We start from the raw sequence: 27,752 nt of genomic DNA on the forward strand, positions 1-27,752 counted from the left end.
GACATAAATAACTTTATGGCAGTTAAAATGAGGAAAACATTGTCTATCCACTTTGACTGTGTTTGAGCACCAAGCATCATGATGTAAGCACAGAGTCCACCTCCTCTCGTCCCGCCGGACTCCTGTGCTGTGTCCTGCTGTCTGCCGGTCAAGTGCAGCTTGATCCGCGATGAACGATGGATAATTATGTTATTGTGCATTAAAAATTCTGATGAAACAAAAAAAGACTTTTAGCCATGAATTAGTTCAGTGACATTTGTAGACTCTTTAGTCTTCAATATACTTCAATAAAGAAAATCTTCAAAACAACATATTTTTTTTACCTCTGTGATGCCAGCCAATAATATGCCTGCAGTAGAGAGGGAGTCCCCTTTAACATCCAACTATAAATGTCACTGTGCAACACTAATACATTTGGACATGCTGTTGAAACATACACAGAGCATATTCCTGGCTAATAATGAATGTTGTTTTTTTTACAGCATTGCATCCGGTCTTCTAATTACTGTTTATAACTTTGACACTTTGGGTTTTGGAGCATTACTGCAAAATGAGTAATTCATCTAATATCGTTCTTTTTTCTCTGTCTGGCTTCAGCGCCACTGCCAACTACAGAATCACACTTTTCTCTCTCACTTTACTTTGTTATTGTCTAATTGTGGTGGTAAACGTGTCTCTTATTTTAACTATAATATTGGATCAAAACTTACATGAACCCATGTATGTTTTTATATGTAATCTCTGCATCAATATACTTTATGGGACTGCAGGCTTTTATCCTAAATGTATCTTTGATATTCTGTCTGATATTCAAATCATATCATATGAAGGATGCCTTTTGCAAGTCTTTGTTATATACACTTATGCAACAATTGATTTGTCTGTTTTAGCTCTTATGGCTTATGACAGATATGTGGCTATATGTCGACCCCTGGAGTATCACTCAGTAATGTCTGTGAGAAGGATTGCAGTTTTAATTGGTTTGTCCTGGCTTGTACCCTTGTGCTGTGAAGTTATGGTTATAACCTTGACATCTACACTGAAATTATGTGGCTCCAAAATAGATAAACTCTACTGTGAGAATTGGTCAATTGTCAAACTTGCTTGTAGTACATCGGCAGCAAACAACATTGTCGGATTGATTATCATTGCTTTCTATTGTGCACATTTCCTCTTCATTCTGTGGTCTTATGTGCGGTTGATAAGATCAGCTTTAAAATCCAGAGAGGGCAAGAGAAAGTTTACACAGACATGTGTGCCGCATTTGTTATGTTTGCTTAATGTCACTGTTGCTTTGCTGTTTGATGTTATGTACTCTAGGTATGGATCAGTATCTGTGCCACAGAGTCTGAGGAACTTCATGGCCATACAAATTGTCATGATGCCCCCTATTCTCAACCCTTTAATATATGGACTCATCCTGTCTAAAATTCGATACAGAATGGTGGCTTTGTGTATGATGGCAGGTGAAAGATTTAAGTTGAGACTGAAGGCTTGATTTTTAGAATTACCGTCCTGTCTGAAACACCGTACTGGTTGGTGGTCTGTGTACAGAGGCAGTTTCTATAATCCTGCACATTTTAGTATCAAACAAGCAGGTTTCAGACATCAAATGCATGAACCGATACATGAAGGTATGTGAGCACCTGAATCAAGTACTTAATTTCAAACAGGAAGATCACAAAGTTTATTTCCCAGGAGCAGAGCTCAAAGGAAAAACTGTCATAAGAATAATAAGATCTGTATTAATCTTTGGTCCCTGACCAGTTTTCAAACTGTTATGGGAGATTTCCGAGAGTGCAACTGATGTCAGTTTGATAGATTTGCAACAAGTGAACTACATGATATAATATTGAGATGTGTCTGGCATCTGATATTGATTTAATTTGAGTCTATAGACGACTTTTTTTTGACAATATTGTACTTATTCACTCTCTGGTTTTGTTAATGTTGTGGACAATCGGTCTTTTTTGTCCTTGTTCTACAAATAAAAGGAGCATTGAGCTTTTATCATTTTTATGATATTTTGATAACATCTATTATAGACAGGGCTTCTGCACACTCAAACGAGTGGATACTCTTTATTTTCATCATGGTGGAAAACTTGGTGGAAAACTTTGCTTCACAAACCTTCATAATAATTAATCGTGTTTCTTTTTTTGCAAAATACTTGGGTAAGACAAAATAACAAACACTTTACAGTATGATGAAATCAAATTTCATCAAATTTCTGTTATTGTGTTTACCCGTGTCTTACAGCGGAAGAGGGAAAGTGGGGAGAAAAATTAAACTTCAACCACTATGTGTTTTTGTTACATTCGCTCAAAAACTGAAATAATGGCTGTTACTTGGTGAACTTTAAGTTTAAAAGGTCATAAGGTGGCATCGAAGTGAACTGTAAAAGTTTTGTATGTGTGTGTACCTTATGCCTCAGAGAGATGAATTGTCAGAATATTGCAATCATAATGATAAAATGCCAGTGATGTAATTTCTAATCTCCAGAGTGACTTGCCTATCGTTTCCATAGCTGATGAAAGGCTGCTGTAATGGGTACCATTACTGTGACCTCCCTGGCGAGCCTTAGTGGAAAACAACAAGCCTCAGGGAACAGGGATGCTACAGCCAGCTAATTAAGATCCAGTGGTCAATGCTGTAAGCTGGTCCTGCTAAAGAAATGATTTGATGCTTTAAATGATTAAAGGACAATTTAAATGATTCAGAATGTAATGTTTGATAGTGTTTTATTCTCATTTAACAGTGACTTTAACTCTAAACCACCAAAAGATGTAAAAGAGTTTCACTTCAATCATGAGTACCACAGAGGGGATACTGTAACTGTTATTATTAAAGAGAGTACATGCAGTAATTACGGTAGAACGTGGTCAACAGGTCATTAACTTTACCCTCCTCTGAGGGCAATTAATAAAACAACAACACTCTGGAGAGCCAGTCTGAAAACTAATTTACACGAACAAGTTATCAACTGAAAGCAGAACTAAATAAGTTAAAGAAAGTTAATGTTTTATCTTATATACAGTTCAGTATATTGAGTTGTTGAATTTGCAATCTTATTGTCAGTCTTCATGAGACTCACTGAGTGCAAAAGCTATTAAAAACTATTTGTATAACAGAATTTCAAGTATAAAACAATCAGGGAAACGCCACCATTAACTACAGCCATTGAATGTCCACAGAGATTTAACAACTCTCATGAGCAATTTCAAGTTAACCTCACAAGTTTCTGAATTTCAGATATGTTGGCCTGCATTATGTTGTAACAGCGATCATGTGTTAGTTTAATAAGATACGGTTTTCCAATCAACCATAAATTATTTGGCTAAATAGGTCTAGACAAATCTTCATTCCTTGACATCATATGATTGCACTTAGTTTGTGGAGCTCTGATACATTCTTTCATCATACATGAAAGACTGAAAGCACCGGAGGCCGTTTTATGACTGCATCTTCAGTGTACCTGTATGCTGGCGCAAACGGTCATGGGTAACACAACCGACACACACTCACACTTTACCAGTCCTGTGTCGTTCCAGCAAGACCAGACCATGAAAAGGAGTGCGGCGTGTCAAACAGATGGAACCTTGGATGACACCAACAGGGTGTCAAAATCAACCAAGAGAGGGTCTGTTAACGGTGAAGTTGAGAAAGGGCCGTATACTGTTAATCAAATTGACCTGGTCTCACACTAACAGACATCAGAACAAGTATAACAGCTAACACAATACTTACTAGTGATTAGCCAAGTGGAAGCTGCTGTGAGGACTTTCAATGAATAGGGGGCACACTTTGCATCTCCCCATGTACAGTAGGTCTTAATCCTGAGCAAATTCATCTGGCGCTGTGACAAACAAGGCAAAAGTTGATCTGGACAATGTTGCTGGAGTTAAGTTAAACACCAACAAGTCAAGTAGCAGCAACCCAAAACAAAAGGGTTTACCCCAGTATGTCTACTCTGCGGTTCTAAGCACACATGCATTAACTGAAATAATATTAAGCCTGTGAGTAATTGTATAGTACTTGTTAGTTTATAATATTATTTACTTGATTAGTTTTGTAAGAAGTAAATATACTCTGTTATACTTTAAAGAGAAGTTTTCTGTGATTCTTTGTGCATGTGTATTGTGATAATAGCTGGATATCGTGGCCTGTGCTCGAATTCAACCTTCACTGTTCACTCTGAATGTGGAATAGTACTTTGACTATTGACATTGTGAGTGAACACTAATTATGAGACTTAATTTATAGTTTGGTTATTAGTCCCTGATCTCAGCGTGGTTCCCTGTTATTATTAATATTTGTTAATAATCTTATTGACATTAATAATTGTATTAATGTCAATAACTTAGTTTTCATACTTGTTGATAACCAAACAAGCTCCTGCCAGATCCCGACAGTTCTCTAGAGTACAGAAACTGTGATGGCATGTGCAGCCAGACAACATAAGAGACTCCCATTAGCTACACCTCTGGTGTGTCTATAGCTTTAACCACGAGCAAAATGTACAACACACCTGAGAAGTTGTGACCACTAGTTCAGTAAGTATAGTGAAACTGCTGTATGCACGACCAATATTATATGATATTATGTTACAATGCCTGTACTAAAACATTTTATTACATAAGTGCTTGTACTTTCCCTTTTGCTGATTTATTGTAAGTGGAATGGAAAACAGTACTGTTTCCTTTTACTTTAACCTCACCATGTTTGTGAGCATTGGATACTACCGCTACCCTGTCTTTGTTTTTTGCCTCCTGATCTACGGCTTTATTGTATCTGCTAATCTTGTCATAATACTGGTGATATTCCGAGAGAGAACACTACACCAGCCCATGTATATGTTTATTGCATGTTTATCTGTCAACTCTCTGTATGGTTCTACTGGTTTCTTTCCCAGATTTCTCCTGGACCTTTTGTCTGATACTCACATGATCTCACGTCCTGCTTGTTTCACTCAGATTTATGTAATATACACATATGCGTCCTATGAATTCCCTATTCTTGGCATTATGGCATATGATAGATATGTTGCTGTATGCCATCCTTTACACTATCACAGAAAGATGACATCCCAAACCGTTTGGAAATTGGCAGTATTTGCTTGGATTTGTCCATCCTTTTTTATTTCAGTCTGCATTTATTTGTCTTCCCGGCTTCCTTTATGTGGTAATGAGATACAAAAAGTTTTTTGTGCCATTTGGAATATAACAAAATTATCATGTGTTTCCACGGCTGTCAACAACATTGTAGGTATGCTTGTGACTGCTACAGCTTCACTTCCCCTTATTTATGTCTTGTACACCTATTTGCGAATTGTACTTGTTTGCTGGAAAAGCTCGGCAGAATTCAAAGGGAAAGTATTACAGAGCTGTCTGCCACATGTTGTTTCCTTTGTGATTTATTCTCTCGTATCATTTAGTGATATTGCCTTGAGCCGATACAATATAGAAGAGATAAATCCATATATGTCTGTTATTCTTTCACTGGAGTTTGTTGTTATTCCTCCAATTCTGAATCCTCTTGTGTATGGCCTTAAATTACCAGAAATTAGAAAGCACATTTTAAAGATGTTATTGTGGGATTGAATAAGGATCAGCTAAAACCACGTCACAGTTTATGTATGCGTGTGATTTCATAAACACAGACTATGGGAACACATCAGTCTACAGAAGCTAAGGATTACTGCTAAAAAGAAAAAAGCATCTGACATTTTGATTATCTCTCACAATAAAGCTAAAAGAAACAGGGATCAGATTATAGATGTCATATGTTTCCCAAATAATCTGACTGTTAGAATATTATGGCCACGTGTTTATTGTTCACAAGATATTTAATATTTAATATTTAAATATTTAACATTGTTGTCACATAAAATGTTACAAATCGTGTGAATCTCCGTACCTGTTACTTTCCAAAACAACAGTAAACCTTACTTTTACATGACACGTATCTGCATTTTTAGGACCTCAGGTGGAGTAAGAATGGGGAAAGTGTTGGACTTAATTAGCTTTGCTTCATTTTGAAAACAATACAAGACATGGCCTTATCATATAGCATTATTTTGTATACTTGTATAGTAAGATATTCATTTTATTTGTTTACAAACTGTACATACATGTATCAATGTATTCTCTTAGAAATGAAATGCAATTCAGTTGTCTTAAACTTGCTATCACATGCACTGTGACTAAACGTACTGATTTAATCTTCACTTGATATCATCTCAAATACTACTCCTTCAAAACACACAGACCATGACACCTGGAGAGTAGAAGGTTTCTAGTTCAGATTCTGCAAATTGGCGTGAAGGTAGAGACATTTTCACTTAGGAAGCAGGAGAGACAAATATGACCAAGTAGCAGGCTGTATTGCTGGGGGAGTCACGGGAAAACCAGAACCAGGACAGAGTGAGGTAGAATGACAGACCATGCTGCAGTAAAATGGCTCAGAAACACTACCACGTTTTGTCTGCAGGGACCGCCAAAACAACACAAAATGATAGTAAAATTCTAGTAAATTCTACTACAGAAATTCGAACTATTTTTGGTTATTATAAATTGAAAAGAAACTGTGTGATTAGTCAAGTGGAAGCTGCTGTGATGACTTTCAATGAATAGGGGGCAGACAAAACAGGAAATTAAATTAAATACAGTTCATGCGAGTCATCACAACTTAAATGAAGATTTAGTAAACAAGGTGCCGTAGCTGAGTTGCTCCTTCTCGGCCCGTCTAATTCGAAGCGCTACCAGACTTACAGAAAATGAGAACACATTTTCAGGATGTTTCCATGTTTTTAAAAGTCGTTCTGAAACTCTCTCTCTCTCTGAAACAATTAGTTAGAAAGTCACAACATCATGTAATGTAATATATTTATGTCATATTGCTGTATTTGACGTTAATGTCAGGGTATTTGTATCATCTGATCATTCAAGTATTTAGTTCAATCCAGAAAACAAACAAACAAAAAACGGTTAACAATTCAGTTTTTTCTGGGTCAAAAAAGGAAAATTACGTGTTTTCTTGTTTTCGATCCACAGACAAATGTGGCCACATCCCTGATTGGGTGTTTGAAATCCCTTGTTAACAACGGTATTGAGGGTTACTGCCATGAGAGAATATAAACAACTGGTTACCCATCATGTAAGGGGATAGGTGGGCACAGAGGAGGATGCACCTTTTTTTCTCCCACGGTTCAGGTCGAACAATTGCAAAATCTCTCTGTTCAGTATTAAAAACAGAACATTGTAAAATGTTATGATGGATAACGTTTCAGTAATAACTATGTTTACTCTGTCAGGCTTAAGTGGGACAAACAACTACAGAGTTATCCTCTTTGCTCTGACTTTGTTGTGTTACGGTGTGATTTGGCTGGTAAATTTGACCATTATTGTGACAATCATTGTGGACAAAAAGCTCCATGAGCCCATGTATATCTTCCTGTGTAACCTGTGCATCAATGGACTTTACGGGACAGCAGGCTTTTACCCCAAATTCCTCATGGATCTTCTGTCTACCACTCATGTCATCTCTTATGCCGGATGTCTTCTGCAGGGTTTTGTGTTGCACTCTTCAGCCTGTGCTGATTTCTCTCTTCTAGTGCTCATGGCCTACGACAGATATGTGGCTATATGTCGCCCTCTGGTGTACAACTCTGTGATGACTAAACAGAGAGTTTGTGTTTTTGTGTTTTTTGCTTGGCTTATACCCTTTTTGCTGTTGCTCACGAGTACAGTAACAACAGCAACATCAAGGTTATGCAGCTCACATATACCAAAGATCTACTGTGTTAATTGGTTAATTTCTAAACTAGCCTGTTCTGCCTCTGTGGCAACAATTATTATTCCAGCTTTTAATTATACTTTTTATTTTGGCCATTGTATGTTTGTTTGTTGGTCTTATATATACATGGTCAGAACATGCCTCAAATCCAAAGAGGACATGAGTAAATTTATGCAGACATCTGTACCACATTTATTCTCTTTAGTTGTAGTAGTTGTTTCCTTGCTTTTTGATTTGTTGTACATGCGATTTGGTTCAAAAGATGCATCACAAGATGCCCAGAATTTTATGGCAATGGAATTTGTCATTGTTCCTCCAATTGTCAATCCCCTGATATATGGTATCAAATTGACACAAATAAGAAACAGCATTCAAAATGTTTTGCGCAATAAAAATATTTTTTTTAGAATAATTTCATGAGTTTGTCTGCAGAAAGGAAACTTCTATTTGTATATGTATGTAATTTGGGAGAAATACTCAATATGTCTAACAATATTGTTAATCCTTAGACTGTGACATATGCAGTACAAAATTGCCAACACAGCACAGAAAGCAGTTCAGAGAAATTATCAACTGAATTTACCTTTATTGATCTTTGCAATTATGTTTTAAATGTTTCTTCCAATGTTTGTCACATTTTATATTTTTTCAACCGTATGTGGCTTTCAATAAATCTGTATCTTATCATAAAACATGTGACTTGTTTGACATCGATGTGCTTATTTTGCATGAGTAATAGAGTATTGAAAGTGGCTGTGAAAGTGAAAAAGGAAAAAGCAGCACACACACAAACAGAGTGTGTTGAAGAACGGCTGTTTCTTTGGGGACCATTTGTCAAGTAGTAGCTGCTGTACACACAACATTCAAAAGCACGCTGAAGTAGCTGTACCTGAATATCTAAAGCAGTGATCTATTTACCCTGTAAAAAGTGTTGTTTCTCTCCTAGCAGATCCGTGTGTGAACATGTTGTTCTTCCATACAGAGCACTGGTCAGCTTTGCCTGATTTTTTACTAAGATGATCACAAAATGTAATGTGACTCAGACCTAATAAAACAGACTTTAGATGTGAGGCAATATTCTAGGATGTTGTATACGACGAGTTGTTGAGGGGAAGAGCACTGGCTTGTAGACGTCATTATGAGCTCTTGGCATGCCCACATAATGTGAACTATTTGGGGATTTTAGATTTGATATCTCAGTTAGATCCCTTTCTGGCAGAACACATTAAAACGTATGATCAGAGCTGTTGAGGCAGTGTTTCGCACTCATTTTCAAAGAATATGTGAGGTGTAGCAGCCTTTCATTGTCAATTCAGACACATGAAAAGTTCATTGAGTTAACGGGTGAAAAAAAGAGTTGTGAAATATTTCATTGTAGATTAAACTCCAGACCTATCTCAAGTCGGTCAGCTAACATCTACATTTAGCTTTGTGAGCAAGCACGGTACATTAGTCAAACGGTTTCTGGCAATGTGTGCTGTGTGTTTGATTTTTGATTTGTTGTACATGGGATTTGAAAACGTGCCCCTCTGTGTGGTGATTGTTTTTAGACTACGGTCGTATATTATTCTGTGGGTAAAACTAAGAATGAGTAATTAGTAGAAATGCTCAAAGAAAAAAACATATAGAAAACAATTTGCAAAACAGTTACCAAGCTCACAAATGTCAACTAACCTCAGAGTCGAAATTAATTATACTTGTTGTTATCATCTAATCGTTCTCATAAATGTCTTAGCTTATATACATGTGCTATACAAGTTATTTTGACATTTGTGTTGAGAGGTTGTGAATTGTAGACTTAAGATAAACTTTGCTGTCATTTTGTAAAATGGTCCAACCAGGCTGGTAGAAATAAAAGAAGAAATAATTTACAGTTTACATTTTCCCAAATCTTTAGTCAGTCAGAATAAAAGCTCCATGTCACTAGTTTTACATGTATAATTTTAGAAATGTTTCATGCATAATTTCATTTTTAGTGTTCGTATTTAATGTCTGGTTTCAAAACATCAGCCTCTTTTTGATAACATGCAAATAAACAGAACAGCAAGAATGGAAAATGACTGTTCTACTAAAATGAAAGCAGTCAATGACATTTGAAGCTAATGAAATAGAACTAAAGGTTATCATCTATTCTTATATAATTTTATCTTTGACTTTCTTACAATAAAACAAACACACGCAACAGACAGGCGAAGTCTCCTCCCTGCCAGTGGACCACCATGGGACCTTAACTCGGAAATAAATATGTATAGTAGTCAGCGGCGTAGTATCAAATAGACTTGATTGCTGTGATTTAGAGTTTAAGTTTTTCTTAAATCAAATACCACCTCTATATTATTTTAACTCAAGAAGAAACATTCAATACTACTTTAATTTGTATGTACATTTTCTCAAATACACTATTTTTCATTTGATTAACTCCCCATCAATATTATGACTTTCAACAGTATGAGTATCAGCCAGCTTTTTATGTTGATCAATGCTTCTGTAAATGTTCCACAATATCAAGAAGGCATCTTTAAAATCATGCAAATGTGTATTTTGTGTGTCTGTTTCTGTCTATTAGAGAATGTTCAGAATGTGTGTCATCTTTTTAGTCTACTAAACCTTTGTACAGCCACAAGATACAGCTTTACCAGCTGTTTTGATTCTATCTGCTCCATGGTGGAACTGTGAAATAAACAGTATTTCAATGAACAGCAAAGGGATATAAGTTCAGACTTGAGATTCTATTAACTTTATCGTATCACATAAATGACTGAAATGATTGAAACCTGAGAATTGTGTTTCAGATCACTGCATTTTCTATTATTGCCCTCATTTAGAACTTGCGTGCTCAACTCAATTGTCTTCACACTAAAAAAGAAATCACACACACACACACACACACACCTACACACACACACAGATGTATAAATATAGTATTTTCCTTTTTTTAGACATGTTTACGGCTGCAATGACGACAACTGCAATTCTTCCATCCGTTCCCATGGAATAAGTTCCAACACGCTGATTGGACAATCCAATCAGTGATGTGTAGCTCACTAGTTGAATCCCCATATTCAGTGGTTCATAATCTGTTGTTGCTGTGAACAGATATCAAAAATTCAGACCCTGGGATGGACACAGAACTGTATGTACTTTTAGTAGGGTTTACAAATACAATATCTTCTCTCGATGGCATTAACATCTAAAAAACACAAAACTGTAAAATGTTATGATGGATAACGTTTCAGTAATAACTATGTTTACTCTGTCAGGCTTAAGTGGGACAAACAACTACAGAGTTATCCTCTTTGCTCTGACTTTGTTGTGTTACTGTGTGATTTGGCTGGTAAATTTGACCATTATTGTGACAATCATTGTGGACAAAAAGCTCCATGAGCCCATGTATATCTTCCTCTGTAACCTGTGCATCAATGGACTTTACGGGACAGCAGGCTTTTACCCCAAATTCCTCATGGATCTTCTGTCTACCACTCATGTCATCTCTTATGTCGGATGTTTTCTGCAGGCTTTTGTGTTGCACTCTTCAGTCTGTGCTGATTTATCTCTTCTAGCACTCATGGCCTACGACAGATATGTGGCTATATGTCGCCCTCTGGTGTACCACTCTGTGATGACTAAACAGAGAGTGTGCATGTTTGTGTTTTTTGCTTGGCTTATACCCTTTTATTTGGTATTCATGAGTGGAGTAATAAATTCAAGATTGAGGTTATGCGGCTCACATATACCAAAGATCTACTGCGTGCATTGGTTGATTGGTAAACTAGCTTGTTCGGCCTCCATAGCAAACATTGCTATTCCAGCTTTTAATTATACTTTTTATTGTAGCCATTTTCTTTTCATTATTTGGTCTTATGTTTATCTGATCAGAACATGCCTGAAATCCAAAGAGAAAAGGGCAAAGTTTATGCAGACATGTTTTCCACATGTATTCTGTTTACTTTCTTTTGTTGTGTGTGTGTTGTTTGATTTGTTGTACATGCGATTCAACTCAAAACCATTAGAACAAAGTACCCGTAATTTTATAGCAATAGAATTTCTCCTTATCCCCCCAATGATCAATCCTGTCATTTATGGTTTAAAACTTACACAAATAAGAAACAGAATTATACCATTTTTAACATCTCCAGACTAGTACATCTATGGTGATGCCCATTTATGCAGTCACGTGTAAATCATCATCTTTATACATGTATGTATTTCAATAGAAATAAAGGTAGGCTCAGGTGTAATATTAATGATTTTTGAAATATCTTTTGCTCAATGACAGCCTTGTAAATTAGTTGGGAAATATTATCTGTCCACAGTGGAGTCCAAAAGACACGTTCATGTACCTGAACACAGCCTGTTGTCTGTAAAATCAGGGCCTGAATACTAATATTATAAATAACACTGTTTTTGTACAATATGTTTCAATTAGGCAAACCTTCAAATGCCTCCTTTAAATGCCACCAACACAAACTGAAAGAGAAGCTGTTCAACCCGATAAAATAACATTCATGTTTATGGACAAATGTGAGGCAATGACATTATAAGCTATCCAACTGAGTTAAAAGTTGAATTTTGTATTTAAATGACAACGTTGGTAAATGCAAGTGTGTGTTCTGTTCTCTAACGTCACATTACTCCTTTTTTGGGTGTTTATATCTTACACTGAAACCTACTTTTCACTTTCATTTGGAGCAAACAGTTTGTGCCAGTTTTACATGCATCATTTTACAAACGTTTCATGCATAACTTCATTTTTAGTGTTTGTATTTAATGTCTTGTTTCAAAACATCAGCCTCTTTTTGATAACATGCAAATAAACAGAACAGCAAGAATGGAAAATGACTGTTCTACTAAAATGAAAGCAGTCAATGACATTTGAAGCTAATGAAATAGAACTAAAGCTTATCATCTATTCTTATATAATTTTATTTTTTTTACTTGACTCAAATAAAGTTCACCTCCATGAAGCACCAAAGTCCCAAAACATAATAGAGCAACACAAAATATGAATTATTGCTCATCAACTTCTGTTGTTGTTTTTGGAAATCTTGCTCATTATTTTAAAGGCTTCTGTCATTGAAACTTCATTGCAGGCACAACATTTGTGTTTTACCTTTGCTCTATCTCATTACCTGCAGGTTGACATGGCATCTAATACTTACATCTAATAAAATCTGTATTGTTATGACTTGATTGCTGTGATTTAGAGTTTAAGTTTTTCTTAAATCAAATACCACCTCTATATTATTTTAACTCAAGAAGAAACATTCAATGCTACTTTAATTTGCATGTACATTTCTCAAATACACTATTTTTCATTTGATTAACTCCCCATCAATATTATGACTTTCAACAGCAAAGTAGTATTAGTATCTAATCATGTGCAAACCAACCATATTTTTATGTTGATGGAATGCTTCTGTAAATGTTCCACGATATCAAGAAGGCATCTTTAAAATCATGCAAATGTTTATTTTGTGTGTCTGTTTCTGTCTATTAGAGAATGTTCAGAATGTGTGTCATCTAAACCTTTGTACAGCCACAAGACAAAGCTTTACCAGCTGTTTTGATTCTATCTGCTCCATGGTGGAACTGTGAAATAAACAGTATTTGAATTAACAGCAAAGGGAAATAAGTTCAGACTTGAGATTGTATTAACTTTATCGTATCACATAAATGACTGAAATGATTGAAACCTGAGAATTGTGTTTCAGATCACTGCATTTCCTATTATTTCCCTCATTTAAACATGCAGTACCTGGGATTTTACTGAATAAAAGGACTCGCATGCTCAACTCAATTGTCTTCACACTAAAAAAGAAATCACACACACACACACACACACACACACACACACACACACACACACACACAAATGTATAAATATAGTATTTTCCTTTTTTTAGACATGTTTACGGCTGCAATGACGACAACTGCAATTCTTCCATCCGTTCCCATGGAATAAGTTCCAACACGCTGATTGGACAATCCAATCAGTGATGTGTAGCTCACTAGTTGAATCCCCATATTCAGTGGTTCATAATCTGTTGTTGCTGTGAACAGATATCAAAAATTCAGACCCTGGGATGGACACAGAACTGTATGTACTTTTAGTAGGGTTTACAAATACAATATCTTCTCTCTATGGCATTAACATGTAAAAAACACAAAACTGTAAAATGTTATGATGGATAACGTTTCAGTAATAACTATGTTTACTCTGTCAGGCTTAAGTGGGACAAACAACTACAGAGTTATCCTCTTTGCTCTGACTTTGTTGTGTTACTGTGTGATTTGGCTGGTAAATTTGACCATTATTGTGACAATCATTGTGGACAAAAAGCTCCATGAGCCCATGTATATCTTCCTCTGTAACCTGTGCATCAATGGACTTTACGGGACAGCAGGCTTTTACCCCAAATTCCTCATGGATCTTCTGTCTACCACTCATGTCATCTCTTATGTCGGATGTTTTCTGCAGGCTTTTGTGTTGCAATCTTCAATATGTGCTGATTTATCTCTTCTAGCACTCATGGCCTACGACAGATATGTCGCTATATGTCGCCCTCTGGTGTACCACTCTGTGATGACTAAACAGAGAGTGTGCATGTTTGTGTTTTTTGCTTGGCTTATACCCTTTTATTTGGTATTCATGAGTGGAGTAATAAATTCAAGATTGAGGTTATGTGGCTCACATATACCAAAGATCTACTGCGTGCATTGGTTGATTGGTAAACTAGCTTGTTCGGCCTCCATAGCAAACATTGCTATTCCAGCTTTTAATTATACTTTTTATTCTAGCCATTTTCTTTTCATTATTTGGTCTTATGTTTATCTGATCAGAACATGCCTGAAATCCAAAGAGAAAAGGGCAAAGTTTATGCAGACATGTTTTCCACATGTATTCTGTTTACTTTCTTTTGTTGTGTGTGTGTTGTTTGATTTGTTGTACATGCGATTCAACTCAAAACCGTTAGAACAAAGTACCCGTAATTTTATAGCAATAGAATTTCTCCTTATCCCCCCAATGATCAATCCTGTCATTTATGGTTTAAAACTTACACAAATAAGAAACAGAATTTTACCATTTTTAACATCTCCAGACTAGTACATCTATGGTGATGCCCATTTATGCAGTCACGTGTAAATCATCATCTTTATACATGTATGTATTTCAATAGAAATAAAGGTAGGCTCAGGTGTAATTTTAATGATTTTTGAAATATCTTTTGCTCAATGACAGCCTTGTAAATTAGTTGGGAAATATTATCTGTCCACAGTGGAGTCCAAAAGACACGTTCATGTACCTGAACACAGCCTGTTGTCTGTAAAATCAGGGCCTGAATACTAATATTATAAATAACACTGTTTTTGTACAATATGTTTCAATTAGGCAAACCTTCAAATGCCTCCTTTAAATGCCACCAACACAAACTGAAAGAGAAGCTGTTCAACCCAATAAAATAACATTCATGTTTATGGACAAATGTGAGGCAATGACATTATAAGCTATCCAACTGAGTTAAAAGTTGAATTTTGTATTTAAATGACAACGTTGGTAAATGCAAGTGTGTGTTCTGTTCTCTAACGTCACATTACTCCTTTTTTGGGTGTTTATATCTTACACTGAAACCTACTTTTCACTTTCATTTGGAGCAAACAGTTTGTGCCAGTTTTACATGCATCATTTTACAAACGTTTCATGCATAACTTCATTTTTAGTGTTTGTATTTAATGTCTTGTTTCAAAACATCAGCCTCTTTTTGATAACATGCAAATAAACAGAACAGCAAGAATGGAAAATGACTGTTCTACTAAAATGAAAGCAGTCAATGACATTTGAAGCTAATGAAATAGAACTAAAGGTTATCATCTATTCTTATGTAATTTTATTTTTTTTATTTGACTCAAATAAAGTTCACCTCCATGAAGCACCAAAGTCCCAAAACATAATACAGCAACACAACATATGAATTATTGCTCATCAACTTCTGTTGTTGTTTTTGGAAATCTTGCTCATTATTTTAAAGGCTTCTGTCATTGAAACTTCATTGCAGGCACAACATTTGTGTTTTACCTTTGCTCTATCTCATTACCTGCAGGTTGACATGGCATCTAATACTTACATCTAATAAAATCTGTATTGTTATGACTTGATTGCTGTGATTTAGAGTTTAAGTTTTTCTTAAATCAAATACCACCTCTATATTATTTTAACTCAAGAAGAAACATTCAATGCTACTTTAATTTGCATGTACATTTCTCAAATACACTATTTTTCATTTGATTACCTCCCCATCAATATTATGACTTTCAACAGCAAAGTAGTATTAGTATCTAATCATGTGAAAACCAACCATATTTTTATGTTGATGGAATGCTTCTGTAAATGTTCCACGATATCAAGAAGGCATCTTTAAAATCATGCAAATGTGTATTTTGTGTGTCTGTTCCTGTCTATTAGAGAATGTTCAGAATGTGTGTCATCTTTTTAGTCTACTAAACCTTTGTACAGCCACAAGATACAGCTTCACCAGCTGTTTTGATTCTATCTGCTCCATGGTGGAACTGTGAAATAAACAGTATTTGAATTAACAGCAAAGGGATATAAGTTCAGACTTGAGATTGTATTAACTTTATCGTATCACATAAATGACTGAAATGATTGAAACCTGAGAATTGTGTTTCAGATCACTGCATTTTCTATTATTGCCCTCATTTAAACATGCAGTACCTGGGATTTTACTGAATAAAAGAACTCGCATGCTCAACTCAATTGTCACAAAAAAAAATCACACACACATATATATTATCAGAAATACAGACACAGTGGGCTTGTTTTAATCACTTCTACTTTGTTGTCTAGCTTTGCATTTAAATTCCCAGTTTGATTTGTTGTTGTTGCTAAAGGTGTTATAACAGAAGGTGTAGAGGGACAACAGACTTTGATGTGGGTGTAGCTTCAGCACAGTGAAACCCTTTTTCTGTGAGCATTCATGCTGTGACACTGGGAGAGTAGAATTTGAGGAGACAGGTGGGAAAATCTCTTATCTTATCATGGATAATGTTTCTGTTGTGAGAGTTTTCATTCTATCGGGGTTAAACGAGACAAATAATTACATAGTAACTCTGTTGACATTCACTTTACTGTATTATTGTGTGATTTTGTTTTTCAATATCTCTATCATCATGATGATTATCTTAGATCAACACCTACATGAACCCATGTATATCTTGTTGTGTAGTTTTTGCATTAATGGACTTTATGGGACCACAGGTTTCTACCCCAAATTCCTCTTAGATCTGTTTTCTTCCTCTCAACAGATCTCATATGAAGGATGCCTTTTACAGGCTTTTGTCATGTATTCATTTGCTTGTTCTGAATTATCCATTCTAGCAGTTATGGCCTACGACAGATATCTGGCTATATGTCGACCACTTCACTACTGCTTTGTCATGACAAAGAGGAGGCTCTCTCAGCTGATATGTTTCTCCTGGCTCACACCTTTCAGCCTCTTTTCCATCAATGTTCTGCTAACGTCAAGACTAAAGTTATGTGGTGCAAAAATTGACAGACTGTTTTGTGTGAACTGGGTAATTGTCAAACTCACTTGCCCCGACACTGACACCTTTTTAAACAACATAACTGCATATTTTACAATGCTCATTTATTTGGCTCATGGGTTATTCATAATGTGGACTTATTTGCATATGATTAGAACTTGTGTGAGGTCCAAAAACGACAGGACAAAGTTTATGCAGACGTGTGTGCCTCATTTAGTCTCTTTAGTCACATTCATTGTTGCATTGCTTTTTGATCTGATGTATATGCGATTTGGCTCCAGAGATGTATCTCAGAGCATTCAAAACTTCATCGCTATAGAATTCCTGCTCATTTCTCCTGTGTTGAATCCTCTGATATATGGATTTAAACTGACAAAGATACGAAACAGAATTGTAGGTTTAGTTTACTTTGAAAGAAAATTACCTCCTCCATCGATGTTAATCTCCAATTCAATCTAATGTGAGAAACAAAAAGTTGCAATGTTTTCATTTGAGGATCATTATGTCTGCATAATATCCCAATCTGCTCTACATTACTGACGAATACAACCCTCAATATATCTGTTGACCAACAAAGCGTTTCAATGTTCAGTGTTAGTTGAAGATCAACCAACATGTTGTGTTTAATATGTTATGTGTGTGTTTTATATGTCTTACATTGGTCATATGACCAAATGGACATTTTTATGTTGTGTTCCTGCATGTAATGCAGTTCTGTAAACCAGGAATATATGCAGACATTTCAAGGGACAAAATGCTCTGTTTAAAAAAAAAAGAACATATTCTCCTGCCTCATAATCCAACACGTCATCCTCATGTTTCTACATCACATTAGATAGTAAAATACACATAAACGTTTGTGCTTTGAATGTTTAATTCTATAACTGCATTGTACACGTATAACTGAATTAAGATGAATCACATTTTCTTTAAATACACTGGAATTAAGGCTATTAGTTTTACTACCCATAAAGACATATTTCTTGTTCAACCAAGTGCTCCCTATAGAGTGCAGATCTGGGACAGGTGTGTCTGCATCAACTGTAATATTTGATTGAATGAATACAAACCACAATTGTTTATCTCCCCGTCTAGACAGCAATCGTGTCACATGTTTTTCACTCATGCATCTCCCGCAACAGATAGATTATCTATGCAGCTGTCTGCACCGGCTCCCTGCAGGCTTGTGTCTCAGGTGTGTCAGCTGAGGCCTTCAGCGTTTTACTCTCCGAGTCTACCTTTTTTGACAATACGTGCAAATACACGAGGTCGATGCTCAATTAAAAAGGCACTGAATAAATATATTCATCTACATTTTGTATCCTGTCCCTTCACTTTTGCCCAGCAGCTAGGAAGTAAAACACTGGAACTTTTAAGGTATTAAGGAGTATTTTCTACAGTATTTATTCAGGGGCAAAGTGTAACCTTTATTGGACATTTACTGCCAACACCTGTGTGCTGTGAGCGCAGCCACTGTCTCTCTCTCGTATTCAACCACATGCACTTGCTATGCACAAACACGAAGCAATTGAGCCTTGATCATATTCATCAGTGTTGATGGAAAAATAGAGCAGCAATACTCCTGGACCGACATTTGAGGCATGGCAATCTGGAAAGGAACAATTCCTAATCCCTAAAGGAAACACGATTCCAAACTGAAGCAGTTGTTGATCACTCGCCCCCTCAAGGCCCAGTTAACAGGAGTGAGGAGTCAGCAATCAGGGTATGAAACAGTCTATGAATCATGTTGTAAATAAAAAAGGTTTTCCAAACAGTGTGAATCACCACAAACACGAGAGGTAGAAAATAAATAATTGAACGTACAAGGCCTCTTTGTTGTCTAGCTTTGAGTTTTAATTCTTCGTGCTAATTGTTGTTGTTAAAACAGAAGGTGTGGAGGGACAACAGACTTTGATGGGGGTGTAGCTTCAGCACAGTGCAACCCCTTTTTCTGTAAGCATTCATGCTGTGACACTGGGAAAGTAGAATTTGTGGAGACAGGTGTGAAAATATATTACAATGTTCATGTATGTGTCTCATGGGTATTTCACAATTTGGACTCGACAATCCATGTTTTGTTTAGATTTGGAGGTTATTGTTTGCAGGGCTGTTTCGCTGGGCCTGAGAAGCAAAGTGATTTTCGCTTAACTCAATTTATACAGGCCTGGCCTCTCGCTGGGCAGTTCTGGGCTCTAATTTGGTGTGATAATGAACCACAATTCCCACAAGGCTGATGTGAGCGGACTCAAGGCTGTGACACAACCTGGATGCTCCCTGAGTTTACCTCGGAGCTGTCGTGTAGGCCAGAGCTTGGCAGTGGTTTAAGCTGAGCAGCACAATCTGCGGTAGAATCAACTCGGAATTACAACTAAGAGCATATGCAAGCATAGGTAGTCCCCATAGTAGCCATTAACTGAGTGAGACCATTTTTAAAAACTTGACATCACTGTATAAAGTGACCTGCTGTGATAGCTAGGTTAATCAGTCTCATGAAACTGTACAACCACAAACTGCTGACAAAGGGCATTCAGAGGATGCATAGCTTATATCTGAGGTATAATGACAATAAGGCGGGTTCTAAGCAGTTTACAGAACACAAGTGCTCGCCATCCAATGGCTAAAAACTTGCAAAGATCTCCAAATGTCAAAAGTTTTTAATCACAAATCACAGCATGACTTTTGCTATGGTTTTCATTGGTGTGCTAATGTAGTACTCCTTTTTATCAATTCTCAAATAATAAAAATTGTTAGAACCAAATCTGTGTAACAAATTGTATCAACCCAAATATTGCAACAACCTATAAGACCTAAATGAGCATGGGAATGGCTATCATATACTTACATCATATTGTTCTAAGACGTAGTTTTTATTTCTGATTTAAGACAACAGAATATTCAAAGTTCTGGGCTGTTTTTAAGATTAATCTTCAGGTTCTCAGCTTTCAGATAATGTACACCACTTCAATGTGGCATATTCTGTGTACCTGCTACCTCCCCCAAAGATCCCCCCATGACAATACAACAACTGGTCTATGTGGGTCTCTAAGGGTTATTAACAACAATAAGCAGAATATCACTTTTCAGTACAACAGGTATTTACTTTCACAAAGAGTAATTTGACAGATGGTGCACCTAATCACCCTTATGGTCTAACACCTCTTCTAGTAATAGCTGCATGTGAAACTACAGGAACAAAAGACATGTATGTCCAGCTAAACAGGTCATTTATACACTTATTATAAAACTTTTGTGCTTTAACGTCATATGCATTGGACATTTAAAATACAGTGTGCGTGCAGCTATGCACATATGTGACCATTCAATCAAATAATACATTAATTAGTAATATATCATGAAATCTATTCTAATTTTTGTTTAAAAATAGTCAATGGTTGCAACCTGAAGCTGCCCACACTCTGCAAAACAAATGTATTATTATCAGAAGGCAGATTTGATGTGATACATATTTTGCATTTGTAATGTAACTGCAGATTTTTTGAAACATGACCCAATAAATAGATTTTCTATTTATTTTTCATGCTGGAGAGATTAGTACGCTGGTTGTTTTAATCACTCACATTCAAGTGTTCCTGGACCAGTACTCAGAGTTTGAATTCCCAAATGTGTTGTTGTCATAGTCAGAGCTGTTACTGATAAGTGGTGTGGAAGGAGACCAGAGTCAGAGCAGACAGCTTCTTACTACCTAACGCCTAGCTCTGTAACCACTTAATGTAGGTTGTGACACCAGACAGGTAACATCTGAATATTTAAAAACTGTGATAACTTGCTGTATAAATCATGGATAATGTTTCTGTTGTAAGAATTTTCATTCTATCAGGGATAAATGAGACAATGAATTACAGAATTGCTATCTTTTCACTCACTTTACTGTATTATTGTGTGATTTTGTTTTTGAATACCTCTATCATCATGATGATTATCTTAGATCAAAACCTACATGAACCCATGTACATCTTGTTGTGTAGTTTTAGCATTAATGGACTTTATGGGACCACAGGTTTCTACCCCAAATTCCTCTTAGATCTGCTGTCTTCCTCTCAACAGATCTCCTATGAAGGATGCCTTTTACAGGCTTTTGTCATGTATTCATTTGCTTGTTCTGAATTATCCATTCTAGCAGTTATGGCCTATGACAGATATCTGGCTATATGTCGACCACTTCACTACTGCTTTGTCATGACAAAGAGGAGGCTCTCTCAGCTGATATGTTTCTCATGGCTCACACCTTTCAGCCTCTTTTCCATCAATGTTCTGCTAACGTCAAGACTAAAGTTATGTGGTGCAAAAATTGACAGACTGTTTTGTGTGAACTGGATAATTGTCAAACTCACTTGCCCCGACACTGACAATGTTTCAAATAATATTCTCTCATATGCAATAATTATCATTTATGTATCTCATGGGTTATTCACAATGTGGACTTATTTGCACATGATTAGAACTTGTGTGAGGTCCAAAGATGACAGGGCAAAGTTTATGCAGACGTGTGTGCCTCATTTAGTCTCTTTACTCACATTTCTTGTTGTCATAGTTTTTGATCTGATGTATATGCGATTTGGCTCCACAGATTTACCTCAGAGCATTCAAAACTTCATCGCTATAGAATTCCTGCTCATTTCTCCTGTGTTGAATCCTCTGATATATGGATTTAAACTGACAAAGATACGAAACAGAATTTTAGGTTTCGTGAATGTTGACAAAAAATGACTGCTTCCAATTAATTTGAACTCTAATGTTTGTATTATCATTTTGGTTTGATCGAAGGAAGTAATGCAACAGATGTAATGTTGTAATGTATACACAGCATCTAGCTGAAGCTAATATGCGGCCTCTGTCCCTGGTTTGGCAATTAAATGTAATGTGTCAAAGAAAAATTCTATTTATTAGCAAGATATGTTATAATGTTTAAGTTTTCCTGAAATGTCTGCAGAATGTCCCATTTTTTTCTTCTTGTATGTGGATTGGTCTCAATATATGCTTACTAACAAAGCATTTAACTTTCACGTTTGCTAATATGTATGTTTTTTGCCCTGATCTTGTATGTAATGCAATTAGTGCCTTTAATCATGGAAACTTGTTCAACAACATCATACAAAATGTATATATCCTGACATGCAGGCACACAACCACCTTTCTTGCATGTATCAGAAGATGTAGAAGATAAAGAAATAAATATTTTTGTTGGAGCTTTTGTTTGGGAGAGCATGCTTTCAGTTTTACTATGTACAATGAGATTTCTCCATTCATACAAATAATCCAAGTAATGCTTAAATGTTTAGAATCCTTTCAACATGACTACATTTCAAAAACAAACATCCACACAGATGTTTACATTTATTTTGTCTGATAAGACCTGGTGTGAATATGTACAGACCTTGCTTAATGGAGAAATAACTTATGGAGTCACACTTTAATTCACTCTAGGCGTTCAGTACCGATTAGGAATTGTATTTACATGCTGTGTCGAAAGGCACCTCATGTCTCATGGTAGAGATTCACTGTTGATGTCTGACTCCATTTCTTCCTGCTGGAGCCTGGCTCCTTGGACCAGTAAGCTTCCCAGCAGAGCCCCAGCTGCAGCCCCAACAGCTGACCTGGTACTCATCCCTGTCGTCACCCTGGGGGAGCTAGCAAGAGCCCCAAACGCAGCTCCCAGCGCAGCACCTCCCGCCCTCAGCCACGAAGGAGTCCAGTCAGCCTTAAGTTGCCACACTTGGTTAGCAGTCTCCTTCTATGGACCCAATAAGAATCACTGTATTAGTATACGTTAAGCGCACCATATCTTACACTTGATAAAAAAGATGTACTTAGGTGTATGTAGCAGAGGAAGCCGGTCAGTCGAGGCAAGAATAGGATCAAAATATAAATAAGAGTAATTGCTTGAAATAAACCATCACCAAATCACTGTATCATTTATAAAATATTTTTCTCTATTCTTTGAAGAAAAAAAAATGGCGACGTAGGCTCGAGAGTGATTTCTCATGTAACTTAACATTGGCGGAGGAGACACGAAAAAGAGAGGGGGGAGCGAGAAGGCGGACGTATTGAGATCAGTCATCACGTCATGAAATACTCCACAACGGCAGCAAGGCCATGATCATTTAATTGGGAATAAAACACACAATATAGGTCGCACTTACACGCCACGTGTGTATGAAATAAGCGTAATGGTGTATGTGTGTGTGAGTGTGTATATGTGTGTGGGTTAGTTTGGAAAGAAAGGAAAGAAGAAAAATAAATAGTAGGATCTCATTACAAGGAAAATCCTCACCGTAGCAGTAAAGTACAGTAATTTATCACACAGAAGCTCAACTAGCGAACTCGAGTTTGGCAGCTGCGGCACTGAACGTTTAAATAATAAGGTACAATTTACTGACTTCACTCGCCGTGGCGGATTTAAACACAACAAAGCACAGCAGTGTGGAACAACACTATCAAAGCAGCAACAGGCCCAATAGTTATGTTACACAACACTGAACGGGACTCGGCGGTCCATAAAATACACACCAACAAGGTAAATAGTGCAGTTAACTTAAACAAAACAAAACCAGGTTACAAACATACTATGACCTCTGCCCAGACACAAGCCTCTTACTTGAGATCGCTTCATAGCGGTTAATGTGTTTCTTCAAATTTCTTTCCCTATTTGGTGACCGGAGCTCCACTGGTTTAGCGAGCTACACGGCAAACAAATCCTCCGTACGACAGCAATTTGCTCATCAGAAGTTAAAAGGGAATGCTAGGATCGAAACGGAGCGTGTTTGGTTATCAGCAAATATGAAAAACTAAATTATTGACACCAATTGAATTATTAATTTCAATAGGATGATTAACAATTATTAATAATAACAACGGGGCACCACCCTGAAATCAGGAACCAATAACCAAACTATAAATTGAATCTCATAATTAGTGTTCACTCACAATGTCCATAGTCAAAGTACTATTCCACAATTAGAATGAACCGTGAAGATTTGAATTCGAGCACAGGCCACATTTCCAGCTATTATCACAATACACATGGACAAAGTAATCACAGAAAGCTGATCTTTAAATTATAACAGAGTTTAATCAATTCTAATAACATTGATCAAAATCAAATAATATCTAAAACTAACAACAACTACCTATACAATTATGAGCCTACTATCTAAAGTCAACAAACAATCTGTGGTGAGAGTGTGTGTGCGTGTGTAAGTGCATGTATGTATGTGTGTGTGTGTGTGTGTGTGTGTGTGGGGGGGGGGGGGGGGGTTAGTAAAAGCAGAGAAAGAAAAGAAACCACTCAAAACAATGCAGATCCTCACTGCCGCAGTAAAATACGGAAGCTGCTTCTCTATCACACAGAACCCTGACTGGCGAACTTAGATTCAGCCGGCCGTGGTTTTGGTTCGTTAAACTGATGAGGTCACAATTACCAACTTAGCTCGCTGTGATGATCTAACACAACACTACTGCAGCAGTATGGAACACAACAATAATTTCTGCACAGCACTAACGGAACTCGGCAGTCTGTGAGCAAACACAAAAACATGTTCTAAAAATACAGTAACTTAAACAAAACACAACAAGGTAATAAACACATTATGACCTAACTATGCTCAGGCACCAGGCCTCTTACTGTGAGACGACTTCGTCGCGGTCGGGTTGGTCCTTCGAGTTCCTTCGCTAAAACTCGGCTCCGGAACTTCAGAGTTTTCCTCAGAAATTAAGGGAATTCTTCTTCCTTATGACCGGCAAAATGTCGACGTTAACGGGGAAAGAACGGGGCAGACAAGTTATCAGTTCCCTCCTTCAGGATCCCAAAACAGTCTATTCGTTCAGCAAAGTTAAGACAATGACCTAGGGTTTCTTCAAAAGCAAAGTTGTTTCTGTGCCTCCATTCACCAACGCCAGTCGGATGGGACGGCGGCGAGTTCAAGGTGATTCTGGTTTTCATAGATGCTGTGACATCAGGCCGTAGAACAGGAAATCCGTTGTGGTGCCTATGGCCCAACATACAATTTATTGAAATCAATTAAGTAATTGATTATTCAGTTTTTATTTCTGATTTAAAACTATAGAAATTTCTGAGCTGTTTCTCGAATCGATCTTCAGGTTCTCAGCTTTCAGATGATGTACCCCACTTCAATGTGGCATATTCTGTGTACCTGCTGCCTCCCCCTAAAGATCCCCCGCCCCCCAAAGATCCTCCCATTAAAAGACAAAAACTGGTCTATGTGGGTCTCTAAGGGTTTTAACAACAACAAGCAGAGTATCACCTTTCAGTAGAAAAAACGGTATTTACTGTCACAAGGAGGAATTTGACAGATGGTGCACCTAATCACCCTTATGGTCTAACACCTCTTCTAGTAATAGCTGCATGTGAAACTACAGGAACAAAAGACATGTATGTCCAGCTAAACAGGTCATTTATACACTTATTATAAAACTTTTGTGCTTTAACGTCATATTGTGTCATTTAAAATACAGTGTGCGTCCAGCTATGCACATATGTGACCATTCAATCAAATAATACATTAATTAGTAATATATCATGAAATCTATTCTAATTTTTGTTTAAAAATATTCAATGGTTGCAACCTGAAGCTGCCCACACTCTGCAAAACAAATGTATTATTATCAGAAGGCAGATTTGATGTGATAAATATTTTGCATTTGTAATGTAACTACAGATTTTTTGAAACATGACCCAATAAATAGATTTTCTATTTATTTTTCATGCTGGAGAGATTAGTACGCTGGTTGTTTTAATCACACACATTCAAGTGTTCCTGGACCAGTACTCAGAGTTTGAATTCCCAAATGTGTTGTTGTCATAGTCAGAGCTGTTACTGATAAGTGGTGTGGAAGGAGACCAGAGTCAGAGCAGACAGCTTCTTACTACCTAACGCCTAGCTCTGTAACCACTTAATGTAGGTTGTGACACCAGACAGGTAACATCTGAATATTTAAAAACTGTGATAACTTGCTGTATAAATCATGGATAATGTTTCTGTTGTAAGAATTTTCATTCTATCAGGGATAAATGAGACAATGAATTACAGAATTGCTATCTTTTCACTCACTTTACTGTATTATTGTCTGATTTTGTTTTTGAATACCTCTATCATCATGATGATTATCTTAGATCAAAACCTACATGAACCCATGTACATCTTGTTGTGTAGTTTTTGCATTAATGGACTTTATGGGACCACAGGTTTCTACCCCAAATTCCTCTTAGATCTGCTGTCTTCCTCTCATCAGATCTCATATGAAGGATGCCTTTTACAGGCTTTTGTCATGTATTCATTTGCTTGTTGTGAATTATCCATTCTAGCAGTTATGGCCTATGACAGATATCTGGCTATATGTCGACCACTTCACTACCGCTTTGTCATGACAAAGAGGAGGCTCTCTCAGCTGATATGTTTCTCCTGGCTCGCACCTTTCAGCCTCTTTTCCATCAGTATTGTTCTAACATCTACACTGAAGTTATGTGGTTCAAAAATTCCAAAACTCTTTTGTGTGAACTGGATAATTTTCAAACTTGCTTGCCCTGGCACTGAAACTGTTTCAAGTAGCATTCTCTCACATGCAACAACTATCATTTATGTATGTCATGGGTTATTCACAATGTGGACTTATTTGCATATGATTAGAACTTGTGTGAGGTCCAAAGATGACAGGGCAAAGTTTATGCAGACGTGTGTGCCTCATTTAGTCTCTTTACTCACATTTCTTGTTGTAATAGTTTTTGATCTGATGTATATGCGATTTGGCTCCACAGATTTACCTCAGAGCATTCAAAACTTCATCGCTATAGAATTCCTGCTCATTTCTCCTGTGTTGAATCCTCTGATATATGGATTTAAACTGACAAAGATACGAAACAGAATTTTAGGTTTCGTGAATGTTGACAAAAAATGACTGCTTCCAATTAATTTGAACTCTAATGTTTGTATTATCATTTTGGTTTGATCGAAGGAAGTAATGCAACAGATGTAATGTTGTAATGTATACACAGCATCTAGCTGAAGCTAATATGCGGCCTCTGTCCCTGGTTTGGCAATTAAATGTAATGTGTCAAAGAAAAATTCTATTTATTAGCAAGATATGTTATAATGTTTAAGTTTTCCTGAAATGTCTGCAGAATGTCCCATTTTTTTCTTCTTGTATGTGGAATGGTCTCAATATATGCTTACTAACAAAGCATTTAACTTTCACTTTTGCTAATATGTATGTTTTTTGCCCTGATCTTGTATGTAATGCAATTAGTGCCTTTAATCATGGAAGCTTGTTAAACAACTTCATACAAAATGTATATATCCTGACATGCAGGCACACAACCGCCTTTCTTGCATGTATCAGAAGATGTAGAAGATAAAGAAATA

General features: G+C 36.6%; 7 protein-coding genes across 7 annotated transcripts; all 7 read left to right on the forward strand.

Moving 5' to 3' along the window:
- Positions 1 to 550: 550 nt before the first annotated feature.
- On the forward strand, positions 551 to 1,498 carry LOC306704063 (olfactory receptor 6N1-like; the record flags this gene model as incomplete). Its single annotated transcript, XM_079170274.1, has 1 exon — positions 551 to 1,498. One exon carries the CDS (start codon positions 551 to 553, stop codon positions 1,496 to 1,498), a length of 948 nt encoding a protein of 315 aa, XP_079026400.1.
- Positions 1,499 to 4,679: 3,181 nt separating this feature from the next.
- Positions 4,680 to 5,600, forward strand: LOC306704064 (olfactory receptor 6N2-like; the record flags this gene model as incomplete). The annotated part of the gene is made up of 1 exon (XM_079170275.1): positions 4,680 to 5,600. One exon carries the CDS (start codon positions 4,680 to 4,682, stop codon positions 5,598 to 5,600), a length of 921 nt encoding a protein of 306 aa, XP_079026401.1.
- A 1,696-nt stretch (positions 5,601 to 7,296) lies between these two features.
- LOC306704065 (olfactory receptor 4P4-like) lies at positions 7,297 to 21,062 on the forward strand (the record flags this gene model as incomplete). Its single annotated transcript, XM_079170276.1, has 4 exons — positions 7,297 to 7,566; positions 17,143 to 17,330; positions 17,511 to 17,748; positions 20,994 to 21,062. 4 exons carry the CDS (start codon positions 7,297 to 7,299, stop codon positions 21,060 to 21,062), a joined length of 765 nt encoding a protein of 254 aa, XP_079026402.1.
- On the forward strand, positions 11,012 to 11,935 carry LOC306703991 (olfactory receptor 6C1-like; the record flags this gene model as incomplete). The annotated part of the gene is made up of 1 exon (XM_079170201.1): positions 11,012 to 11,935. One exon carries the CDS (start codon positions 11,012 to 11,014, stop codon positions 11,933 to 11,935), a length of 924 nt encoding a protein of 307 aa, XP_079026327.1.
- Positions 13,976 to 14,899, forward strand: LOC306703993 (olfactory receptor 6C1-like; the record flags this gene model as incomplete). The annotated part of the gene is made up of 1 exon (XM_079170204.1): positions 13,976 to 14,899. One exon carries the CDS (start codon positions 13,976 to 13,978, stop codon positions 14,897 to 14,899), a length of 924 nt encoding a protein of 307 aa, XP_079026330.1.
- A 91-nt stretch (positions 21,063 to 21,153) lies between the features above and the next one.
- On the forward strand, positions 21,154 to 22,083 carry LOC306704066 (olfactory receptor 4B13-like; the record flags this gene model as incomplete). Its single annotated transcript, XM_079170277.1, has 1 exon — positions 21,154 to 22,083. The coding sequence occupies one exon, from the start codon at positions 21,154 to 21,156 to the stop codon at positions 22,081 to 22,083; it is 930 nt and encodes a 309-aa protein (XP_079026403.1).
- A 4,275-nt stretch (positions 22,084 to 26,358) lies between these two features.
- LOC306704067 (olfactory receptor 4B13-like) lies at positions 26,359 to 27,288 on the forward strand (the record flags this gene model as incomplete). The annotated part of the gene is made up of 1 exon (XM_079170278.1): positions 26,359 to 27,288. The coding sequence occupies one exon, from the start codon at positions 26,359 to 26,361 to the stop codon at positions 27,286 to 27,288; it is 930 nt and encodes a 309-aa protein (XP_079026404.1).
- Positions 27,289 to 27,752: the final 464 nt, after the last annotated feature.

The sequence above is a fragment of the Pholis gunnellus genome (assembly GCF_910591455.1).
Source record: "Pholis gunnellus genome assembly, chromosome: 12".
Taxonomy (NCBI): domain Eukaryota; kingdom Metazoa; phylum Chordata; class Actinopteri; order Perciformes; family Pholidae; genus Pholis; species Pholis gunnellus.